This window comes from Vespa crabro, chromosome 7 (genome assembly GCF_910589235.1).
Source record: "Vespa crabro chromosome 7, iyVesCrab1.2, whole genome shotgun sequence".
NCBI lineage: Eukaryota > Metazoa > Arthropoda > Insecta > Hymenoptera > Vespidae > Vespa > Vespa crabro.
In genome coordinates this window covers 338,716-350,334 of record NC_060961.1, presented here as the reverse complement: position 1 = coordinate 350,334, position 11,619 = coordinate 338,716, and the positions used below count along the sequence as shown (strand labels likewise).

The following is an 11,619-nucleotide window of genomic DNA, read 5'->3' as shown; positions in this document are numbered from 1 at the left end:
AATAAAAAAAAAAAAAAAATCATTATATATTATATAATGAAAGAAATCGACGTTATTTTACCTCGAGATATATATCTTGTATACCAATGTACCAAGACTTGTACAAATTGCGCTTCGCCTTAGCGATTTGTCGAAAAATTAAATTCTGAAAATCTATTAAATCCCAACTCTCCTTATGCGAGGCAATGACTTTCGAGTCAAACAAGCGAAATGTCCTGAAAAATAGATGTGGATGTATCAGATAAGTGGAAGCAAATCCGTAATTACGTACTCGTAATCGACAATCCATTGTTCTAAAGTCATTCTCATGCATGGATTTATTAAATGTATGCTCTTTTCCAGAATATATCTGTATCGTTCGATATATTGAGTATCGACTCGAACCATTGGGGTTTCATCCTACAATACAATCATCGTCAGCAATTTTCAACATTAATGCTTCCCTCGCAGCGCGAGACATGAATGATCAATTTTCATTAAATTTATCTGAAAACCTTGTAACGCAGATTTTCATCGTAAGGATACAACAATGTTGATTCTAATACGGCCCTCTTTATATTCATCGAAAAATCTTCTTCTATTTCCATCAACAATTTATTCGTGTAATCGACGAATCTGTTGAGCAATTTACGCGGAACTAGGCCCAATATTTTATTCAAAACATCCTCTTGAATTCGCGCGATCTGAGTCGTATCGGCACCGTAATGGATATAATAATAATATTTATTCATACTTTTGTCAATCTGTAAATCCTCATTCATTTCCGATAATTCCGGTTTCATTATTAAACCGACTAAATATCTATGAACAAACGATTCTATTGCGAAAACAACATTTGATCCTATAGAATTTTATCGACTTACCGACGAAACTTTTCCCTTTTAAGTCGACGCATCGTGTACGATGTCTTTCGTACGTTGGTTTGTTCAGTTTTTTTCTTTTTGAATTTCGTACAATCGATCAATTCTTTCGGTAAATGGAATAACGGTTCTACTTTGCTATCCATCAATCTAGACATTTTAAAAAACTCGGTGGATTCTCTCTTTTGCACTTTCGTATCTCGAATTTGATCGATACTTTTAATCGAGCACTTGCAATCCATTTTCTTCATATTTTATTCCGACCAACAATTATTCACGAGAGAAAATGCAATAACGTTTAAATCATTCTAATTAAATGATTTTATTTCAAACATACGTACGATTGGTAACTTTAGTTCGAACTTTGTACACTTATTGTCTCGATGGCGTTGCCTATGCTCTTACTTTTATCACGGACAAGGTACGGTGAGCGTCTTTATCCAAATAAATTTTAATTTATCGTTTGTTAAAGAATTACGATCCTCTAATAGTCTTTCGCAGGTGTTGCATGATGATCTTTTGAAAATGATCGTTCTTTATTTCTATTTAGAATATTTCTCCTCTATACGAACTCGATATTGAATACAGGTAGAAGCAACGACTTCAATTGATTTTAGTTTCCAAGCAACGAAAATCATTGATCCGTAAGAAAGTCATAGATTAATTAGTCTTTTCGGATTTATAAATTTACGATTTAGCTTTGGATCATTTCATTATTTCATAAAATGGACTTTTCGTTACCTCCTAAATATCTTAAGAGATTTTATAGGTTAAGTTACTTAAATACCACCTGACTTTTCTTATCTTTCATTTACTCGTTAATACTTAATATTTGGCAATTTCAGATGATTTCTAGCCGCATAGTTCGATTCGTTCATACAAACAGTTTGCTATGGCAAACCTCAAATAAGTCGCTTCTAGCAAAACTAAGGAAGAAAACTGGATATACTTTTGCAAATTGCAAAAAGGCATTAGAATTAAATTCCAATGATATTGCAAAGGTATTATAATCCGTAAGAAATATAAAATACTTTGGTAGTTTCTGATTTTATTACCTTACAACAGAATTTTTTAGTTTTTCCTTACTGTAGGCAGAAGTATGGCTGAAAGAGCAAGCTCAGCAGCACGGATGGATTCAAGCAGCAAAACTCCAAGGTAGATGTACTACTCAAGGTCTGATCGCAGTGATCGTAGAAAAAAATTATGGTGCACTCGTAGAAATAAACTGTGAAACAGATTTTGTTGCGAGAAACAAAAAGTTTCATGGACTAGCAGAAATTGTATTGGCAGCAACATTGTGCCATGCAAGGACATTAAATAGTAATAACGAAGTCGAGAGATTTTCATTGGACACGGATGCTTTAAAAGCATTACCTGCGAACGATGGAAAGACTTTAGCCGATCATTCTGCCTTAACTATAGGTACTATCGGTGAAAATATAACTTTAAGGCGAGCTCTATGTATGCGAGTACAGGGTGATGCAGTAGTATTCGGAGGTACGCATCCAGCTCCTATGAATCCTATACCTGTATCTTTTGGAAGATACGGAGCATTAATAGCTGTCAAAGGTAAAGAGGATAAAATGATACTTGGAACTCAACTTTGTCAACACATCATTGGTTCGTAGACATTTTTCGTAGACGATTAAAGTAAATATCTATTAATAGTAAATACATATTCTTTTTTTTTTTTTTTTTTTTGTCTTAACAGGTATGAATCCAATCAAAGTAGGAAATAATACAGTGGATCAGCCAAACATCGATATGGATAATGAAATCTGTTTAATATATCAGGAATTTCTATTGGATCCTAGTCTTTCGGTACAACAAGTTCTAAAGGATGCACAAGTAGAAGTCTTAGATTTTGCAAGATTCGAAATAGGCGAAAAACTAAATGGAAATAAGTTGTTAGATTCTGTCGAAGTTTGTGGTTAATATTAAAATCAAATGATAAAAAGTAAATTCTTCAATATAAATTTTTCATAATTTACAAATATTTCTACAGTCGATCGCGCTTCAATTGCTTTTCCATATCAAATAATATACTTTTTACGAATCTGTTTGATCTCAAAAGTTTGAAATAACAGTTAGAGTTTTTACTTTATCAAAAAAAAGCTTTTACCTAAACTTATTAAAAAATGGATCAAATCGTAGATGTATATATAACTAACGTATGAAAACTCGTTATTTTATGTTTTTGAATCGAACAAATTTATAAATATTATAAAACGCTTTATTAAAGGCATATTAAAATATATGGTATATATTAATAAGCAAGATCTTTGTTAAATAAATCATCATTATTTCTGCGAGTATAAATAAATATGAAAAAAAAAATATGTATATATATATATATAAATTATGATTTTTATCAGGTAATTCTCATGGAAAAAGTACTATAAATTTAAATTTCTTCTTCATTGAAATCTTTTGAAATTCTGCTCCGATATACATAGATGCATAGAATGTTCTGGCTGTTGTTGATTATTCGCACGCTGTCCGGACTTCCAAAGCCACATTCGTGAGTCTTTCTTCCAGTAACGTGCGATATCTTTTGATGCATATTTTGTACCCTGTTATCAAATTATATACGTATAAATTACCAATTGAGAGAACAAAAAAATTCTTAATGTATATAACGACATTGCCTGAAATTTTAAAATTTCAGGACCCTGAATGACCAAACGAAAGGATGGGATCTCTCTAGTTTGAAAGCCTGTGATCATATTTTCAGTTTCGTGATCATATAGAGGATCAGTCTGTACATCGCACGTTCTTTGAACTAATTCCGTACTATCTTTAGAATTAACATCTAAGTTCAGTTGTTCAAAAGCAGACGTAAAACTTTTCGATTCTTTGCAATTAATGAAGCTGACCTATCATCGAAGAAGGCAATTTGTCAAACTTATCTGAATTTATAACTGAAAGATGAGGATTTTCGATTGATCGAACCTGTACTTCTTTGGAAGAAACGCTGCGACCAAGGTTACCGGCCAAACTCACTTCACTTTTCGTTCTGGATAAAAAGTTACTCTCGTTCCAAGAAAAATTGTCTACTGTTCGCGAAGAAATAGATGCGCGTTAAAAATTTGTCATAGCGTAGCATTAACGTGTCGAAATACCATCGAAGTAGTCGTTTTCCTCGTTTTGCCAGTCCATCGGACCTTACTTTGTACGCCGTTCGATTATGAAACCCTACATTTCTTCCTATCCAAATGGACCAAGATGGTTTCTCACTATTTTCTCGCTAAATGTTCTTCTTAACAGGGTCCATAACGCAATTCTACTGTTTTTTCTTCTTTTTTATATTCAACTTCGAGGAATGATTAATCGACCAACAAAATCGCTCAAAGATCTTTCCTTTGTTTTAGAAAACCGAATGAAATTAGAAACGCGATCCATATCTATTTATTGTAATTATTTATGCGAATATTAATTAATCGCACCTACCTAGATCAGCAAAACTTTATATTTTGTCGATAATGTAGCTTGCGAACGTTATCATCATTGATTGTTCATCACCTTTCGCTTGAGGTGTGTGTGTGTGTGTGTGTGCGTATGTGACTTCAGCGCGCAAGTGAACTACAAACGTAAGCTGGAACACACTGTCTCTACCGTATCTCTAGCGTATCAATGTATAAACTTGTGTAATTTATATCTTTTTTAAGTGCAACATAACAATCGGGTTAGTGTGAATTAGTGTTAGTAACTCATACCTTTCACCCGCTCGTATTTATATCCTTATTTGATGATATCGTGCCTGTTACAGTGATTCATGTGCGATACGATGCAGCGTCGGTATGCATTTATTTTACGATATAAATGCATAATGAATAATAAATGTAATTGTTACATGCAATAACTAATCTATAAATCTGCAACAAAAAAAGAAATAAGATTATGTCGAATATTTATACATCGAAAATTATTTTATATAAAATAAATATATATATGCATTTCTTCTATCTTTTCATTTTCTTGTCGTTATTCTTATTGTATATATTATTGTATTATTTATTATTATTATAGTAATGGTAATAATATAATATAAAGTGGACTACTGCTATAGAGAAAAGCACAAAAAGAAATAGCGCAATGAAAACGCTCCGAAATATATAGCCATTCTCCCGGTAGTACTTGCATCGAATTTAATTTCGATATATCACAAGTAGTACCGACCTAGATCTCACCACGTGGAGATTGCTGCATCTGGAGACCCATGAACTGACGGTGACTCTACTTTAAAATCTACTCTATTAAACGTGAAGATGACCGCTGTTTCGAATTTTTGAAGAAGCTTTATTTTTATGCATGAACTGTTCTAGAAAGAACAACATTTTTTAATAAGACTCTTTTGAAGGAAAATAAAGCATTTTCGATAATTATAATAAATCGTCTCTTCGTTTAAATCTTTATCTTTAAAATGAGACCCTGTTCATCAAAATCGGTCAAGGATTATTACGTCTAGACGTAAGCGTGAATCATGATAAAAATGGAGACGAAGAACAGCGTAATAAGAAAAAATTCTTTATCCCCAAGTGGTAGGCAAACCATTCCTACAGACATGTATGTAAGATAAAGTTGCCTATGTTCAAGGGTTATAAAATTTCTTATTAGTATATAGTTATTTAATTCCGAAAAAAATCATTATAAATGTTCATTATGTAAATATAGACGAAATGTAAACAGTAATTCTAATTCATCATTAAAAGGGCTTTTGATCGTGACTTTGAATAAGATAATCGTGAGTAAAGTCGAACAGGTACGTTCAGGTGAGTTGAGATGAAATGAATGCACCAACGCCGTCGAGGCTATGCCCGCATGGTTCTGCGTGTATTCACCAAGTTACCCGTGTGTTACGGCTGGCCGATCAGAGTTCCGGACCCACTTCCGGACGAGTCCGTACCGGTATGGTTTCTTTTTTAGCCACGAATGTGCAGTATCAGTTGTTCCGCGTACAGTTAAGCGTCGTTTCGCGTGAGAGCTATCACGTTATCCTTCTTAGCGCCTTTAAACAATCATTCTTCGATTTTTCACCAAAAAAATAACATTAAACGGCTCTACCTTAAAATTAAATGGCACAAGGACGTGACGACAAAGGAATAAAAATGGATTTCTCTAACAATAAATGGGTGAGTTAGAAATAATGATCCATTATTCGTTTACAAAGAGACGACCATGGCTTTGCCCTTTTGCTTCTTCCCTTTTTCGACTTCGCCTATTTCTCTCTATTCATTTCTTTTCGACTTGATAGCGAATCTGCAACATATTAAGAAAGGATTCTATGATTATTATCTGAGCTTAAACAAAGAGGAATCAGTTAAAGCATACGAATAATCAGATAAGAAACTGAACATTTCTACGGGCACGTTATATTCTACATCCAAATGAACAATCTTTCAATTTTCGACGGTGCTTTCTCCTTCGTGCGGTGTTAAATATATTTTGTTTTTACACGAAGAATAAATTATTATAAAGGCTAAAAGAGAATTGTGCCTTTCTATCTCGGGTAGAAAGAAAAGAAAAAAAGAAAATTATCTTTTCACCGACGTAGCTGCGTGTTGTTGCGAAAGAAAGGATGCGCGTTAAATCCGTCGTGCTCGAGAGAACACGAATTTCTATGTTTTCGCGTAACTCGATGCCAAAGAAGAAGACGAAGACTACGCAAACGATGTAGTAGGCGTACGTAGAACATGGCCGTTATTTCCTGCCAGAAATGATTGTCGCGAACGATGCTTAAGCGGCAGTCATTTAAGTCCATAAGTATATATACTTATATATGCAAGTATTACATATGTAAGTATGCATGTATAATAGTAGATGCAAATATAATGATGTTACAAATTAATGTTACGTTGAGTAACTATTTTAATCGCGTGTTAGATTATTCCTTCCTTGATATCCTTTTGATTTTCTTTAGAATCTGAATATATTTTCTGCATCTGTAGGACGAAAAATGCAAAAATGTCGGTCGTGCAAAACGCAATGATAATTCTAAAAAGTTTACACAAGCGGATGTAAGGTACAATGCATGTGTGTCAAGCGCTCGCAACGGCACATTCATCGAGCATCTGTCGCGTTAATAAAGATCAAACTTGTAGAAGAGTTAATTAAAGAAATACGACAAGATTTCGAATCCTTCAACTAACGACGATAACGATTTATCACTACAGGTCGTAGTAAATAAGTAGAAATACCGGTACGAGCATTAAAATCTAAACGCATCCATTCAATAAGTAAAATAACGCCAACTAATCGTTAGCAACAGTTGTATAAGAGCACGTGCTCTCTCGCGGAAATGCATATAACACGTTGGTATGAATGAAAACTTCGAGTACACAGGAAATCAAAGGCGACGAACTAACTGCGTGTGCGTGCGAGTACCAATTCGTGCGTCAAGTGGAGAATGCGTTCGATGTCACTTAAATTATGTAGATTGTACAGATATACAGAGTGTTCCTACAAAATTTTATGAAACTAAAGATAAGCCCTAAAAATGTTTCTCTCTAAATTTACAATCCTTCGAACATGCCGTCGAACAAAAAATCGAAATTTTACAATCTTATTAGATATATTAGACGTATTTAAAGCATTAAAAAAATTTACATTAAGTAAGATTTATTTAACGTAAAAATGTCAAAGACTTTTTACGAATAATATGTTTGAAATTAAAAATTATTTTTATAAATATTCTTATATACGATCATCTTTATCAATAAATTGATGAAAGATTTTAGGAACGTCCTGTACATAGACGTAGACCTATATGCATAATGATCTTAGAAAAGGCAGATACAAACACGAGACAGGACATATAATCACGTACGAACACGATCATATGGATTACCTGAGAACGTACTCGTTGGATCCTAACTAGAGGATCTCGCTCTCGTGAGTTCTCATACCCCAGTTTTCTGACAGCGATCGTAGTATACGGATACCGGTCCGCGTTTCTCCGCGTTGCGAAATGCACGAATATTCAACGAGAGTTAGAAAGAGTATTGCTAGATTGTAGGGAAAGATTCGTACACTTCTTAATTCGTATGACAAGTCTTGTCGTTCTTAATGTCTTTCAAAAATCTTCTTGGAAATTTCAGAACAAATATTATCAATTAATTAACGAATTTGAAAATTTATCTGGAAAGAAAGCTCAATTCATTAACCCAGAATGATTTTTAAAAACTACGCGCGTATATTATCGATGTTTTAATAATAAACTAACTACAATCAACGAAATAGCACGTTTATTCGAAATAAAGTCGATTTATCGCGAATTTTCTCCGATAGGAAACGTTCTAACACTTCGAATGCATAAAATCTTGTTGCTGATAACGATAGGCAAAACACTAAATGTTTGGTACCGATTGTTGACCGGTTAATATCACGCTTTCCTAAACATACCGTTACTAATTATAGTTAGGGTGAACAATTCAACTTCCTGTACTTCGCCTCGCTTCGTTGTATCGCTTAAAAAATCGGCCGTTTCCTCTTCATTCGACTCGTTTCACGAAGAACTTTCACCATAATCCTTGTAAAATATGTCAAATGCCATTGTGGTTTATCCGGATCTATCAAATATGTTCGTGCAGGATGAGAGAAGTTGCCGTTCCGACGATTCTACTGGTGATATCTTCAAGAACGTACCAAAGGATAGCAGTACTTTCCGAGTCTGGAAAATTGAGGTATTTTTATTTTAATCGCTTTTAAACATCTTTTCTATGCCGAATCTGTAAAGTGTAAATTTTATAAATCTTCATTGCAACGATCGACAATTCCTTACCAAAAAGAAAAAAGGAAAAAAAAAAAAAAAAGAAAAAAGAAAAGGAGGAAAAATTGGATGATAAATTTAAATATCATTTTTGTCTACAGCAAGGTTTACGTGCCACAGCTGTTTCAACAAATAACATAGGATTTTTCCTAACGGAATCAGCCTATATTATTTATGCAGTATCTTCCAAAGATGGTCCTCTGCCGTATCCTGGAATGCCGGTAATTGAATAAAATAATCGTGCAACTTATTGTTAATAACTTATAAAATATCACGCGGATTTTAATCGTTTCGATTAGATAAAGGATTTAAAAGGAGTATCTTCGATACGTGCCATCCATTTTTGGATTGGATCCAGTTGCGATGCTACGATTTCCGGTGCCGCAGCCTTACGTGCAGCCGAATTAGATTCACAGGTTTCAGCGACAATTCTATCGAGGGAGGCTCAAGAACGTGAAAGTCCTAGATTTCTTTCGTATTTCCGGCAAAGGCTCGTCATAGAGAATCTTCATTTCGAGACACCGACTTGTACGATGCACAGGGTTTCCGGTATTACAATACCGATTTTGATCGAACTAGACAAAGTTCGTTGGGAAAATTTCACCTCCAAAGATGTGATTCTAATAGATGTTCATTCAAGGTATTTATAATCGTATTGTATGGCATTACAACTGAATTTATGATTCCATTTTTTTACTATACAGAGGTACAGTATTTCTGTGGCTCGGATCGTCTGCCGATCCGTTACATAAGAGACACGCGGCAGCTATTTTAGAAGAAAGGAAAGAGAATAATAACGACGTTCGAGTGATTATCGTCGAGGATGGCTACGAACAGACCCTTCCAAAAGGAGACAGGCACCTTTTTGCTACCGTCCTAGATCCTTCCTGTAGAACAGTGGCACCAGACCGTCTTCATCGAATCAACATACCTGCTCCTGTAAAACTCTATAAATGCTGCGAACAATCTGGAAAATATAAAGTTGCTGAACTTAAGTCCGGTCCGATCTTACGTACCGATCTCACTTCTGGATCCGTATATCTGATAGATCGTGGAGAGACTGGTGTTTGGGCCTGGGTAGGACGAGACGTTAACACTCGAGAAAAGCTAGAAGCTGTCCGAAACGCTCGTGGCTTCGTAAAGAAGAAGAATTATAGTGCGACGATACCAGTTGCTAGAGCCATCCAAGGTTATGAACCAATCGAAATGAAGGCTCTGTTGAGAGGATGGGAACCCTCTAAGATGAGACCATTAACATTGCCACCTACTTTTGAACCCGATTACATGAACGAGAGACCCAGAATGGCAGCCGAATGTCAATTGATTGATGATGGTTCTGGTGAGAAAACTCTATGGAGAGTTAATCAGAAGGAGGGTATGATTGAAGTCGTTGACAGAGCAATTTATTATGCCGAAGCATGTTACGTTATGAGATATAAATATGGCCAGGGTCGTAGGTGCAGAACGATAGTGCGTATCTCTCTCTCTTTCTCTCTGATTTCTTTTTCAACACATAGAAGATCTTACTTCCCCAGAAACATATAATGTTATCTTTTCTAAAGGTATACTGTTGGGAAGGTGTTCATACTATAAAATTTGACAGAGAGGCTGCTTTGGATATGGCTTGTCGCATAGCTGAAGAGGAGTCTGGTCAACTGATAAAAGCTTCTCAGGGCAGAGAGCCACCACATATGTTGCAAATATATAATGGCACATTGAAGATACTTGCTGGACGTCATCGTGATTTTCGTAAGCATCGTCTAGAATGTCAGCAACGGAAACATCCGTAAACTTCAATATTTAACTGTTCTCGTTTCAGCGCCAGAAAAATATCTTGTAAGGGTATTCGGATCGACGCCATACACGTCGAAAGCTGTTGAACGTCCAGCGAGATCCAGTAGTTTAGATTCTAGCGGTGTTTTCATACTATTCTCATCTAATCCAGTTGTCTGGTGTGGTGCTAGAAGTACCGGTGATGCCAGACAAGCTTCTCGACGTCTTGCACCGAAAAATGCACCACTCGTTTTAGAGAGTAAAGAAGGCAACGAATTCTGGGCAGAGCTGGGAGGTAAAGATCTTAATTTAATAGGTGTTTAAATTACTCGTATTGATATTCTTTTCCTTTAAGGTCGTGGAACGTATGGCACAGAGGTTGCTGAAAGCGAAGAGGAACAGGAGAAACATCTCTTTCGATGTCAAACGGAGGGTAATATTTTTGTTGGCGAAGAAGTTCTTGGCTTTGGACAAAGTTCACTTATTCCGGAGGCTACGTGGTTACTGGATGCTGGAAATATGATTTGGATTTGGTTAGGCAAACTATCAGCAACAAAATCTTTGAAAGAGTGTGTAGAAGATGCAATGATATTCTTGTACAGCCATCCGGCAGGGAGAGACCGTAATACAACGATTTCTATAATTAAGCAAGGTATGGTATATCGTCATTTCTATTAAAGTTAATATTAAATTTGTAATAATAGAAGTTGCTTACATTTCTAAAAGGGATGGAACCACCAACTTTTATAGGACTTTTCGAAAATTGGAATCATAACCTACTACGAGATTATAAATCTTTTGAAATAATATGCAGCTCTCTACAAGAGAAAGAATTGTCTATTAAGATACAGACAACCGGAAAAGTAACAACGGAATTTGATAATTTTATTAAATATCCGTTATCGGTATTGAAAAACGACGCTGAAAATTTGCCAACTGGTGTTGATGTTGCACGGAAAGAAATGCACCTTACCTTTGATAATTTTATAGCGATATTTAAAATGGAGCCTGCCGAATTTGAGAAACTTCCTGCCTGGAAGAGGCAGAGGTTGAAGCAGTCAGCAGGACTCTTCTAATCACTGCGAAAATTTCAAACTTCAATTTCCCATGTGCACATTTTATTATAAATTCATTAAAATAAATGCGTTAATCTTACTTTACTATTTGGACTTCAAATATGTATTTTCGCGATGGTTTCTAAAAATAAAACAAAGAAAC

General features: G+C 35.1%; 2 protein-coding genes and 2 long non-coding RNA genes across 7 annotated transcripts; 3 read left to right on the top strand and 1 right to left on the bottom strand.

Moving 5' to 3' along the window:
- The first annotated feature begins 1,151 nt into the window (after positions 1-1,151).
- LOC124425762 (elongation factor Ts, mitochondrial) lies at positions 1,152-2,854 on the top strand. Of its 3 annotated transcripts, none has more exons than XM_046966583.1 (4): positions 1,152-1,281; positions 1,706-1,861; positions 1,952-2,480; positions 2,572-2,854. In XM_046966583.1, exons 1-4 carry the CDS (start codon positions 1,177-1,179, stop codon positions 2,793-2,795), a joined length of 1,014 nt encoding a protein of 337 aa, XP_046822539.1. In that variant the 5' UTR covers positions 1,152-1,176; the 3' UTR covers positions 2,796-2,854. The 3 variants fall into 3 exon arrangements, with proteins under 3 accessions (XP_046822539.1, XP_046822542.1, XP_046822541.1); XM_046966586.1 differs by lacking the exon at positions 1,152-1,281 and adding an exon at positions 1,303-1,448; XM_046966585.1 differs by lacking the exon at positions 1,152-1,281 and adding an exon at positions 1,328-1,504.
- A 260-nt stretch (positions 2,855-3,114) lies between these two features.
- LOC124425760 lies at positions 3,115-4,816 on the top strand. Its single transcript, XR_006942567.1, has 2 exons — positions 3,115-3,381; positions 3,529-4,816. It is a non-coding gene; the product is annotated as an uncharacterized LOC124425760 (long non-coding RNA).
- On the bottom strand, positions 4,636-8,390 carry LOC124425759. The gene is made up of 3 exons (XR_006942566.1): positions 7,708-8,390; positions 5,040-6,119; positions 4,636-4,735 (listed from the first exon to the last, which is right to left on the bottom strand). It is a non-coding gene; the product is annotated as an uncharacterized LOC124425759 (long non-coding RNA).
- Positions 5,860-11,561, top strand: LOC124425742 (villin-1). Of its 2 annotated transcripts, none has more exons than XM_046966544.1 (9): positions 5,860-5,992; positions 8,450-8,542; positions 8,730-8,849; positions 8,928-9,268; positions 9,333-10,098; positions 10,191-10,377; positions 10,448-10,696; positions 10,757-11,053; positions 11,152-11,561. In XM_046966544.1, exons 1-9 carry the CDS (start codon positions 5,936-5,938, stop codon positions 11,475-11,477), a joined length of 2,436 nt encoding a protein of 811 aa, XP_046822500.1. In that variant the 5' UTR covers positions 5,860-5,935; the 3' UTR covers positions 11,478-11,561. The 2 variants fall into 2 exon arrangements, with proteins under 2 accessions (XP_046822500.1, XP_046822499.1); XM_046966543.1 differs by having other exon boundaries at positions 11,128-11,561.
- The last annotated feature ends 58 nt before the right edge of the window (positions 11,562-11,619 follow it).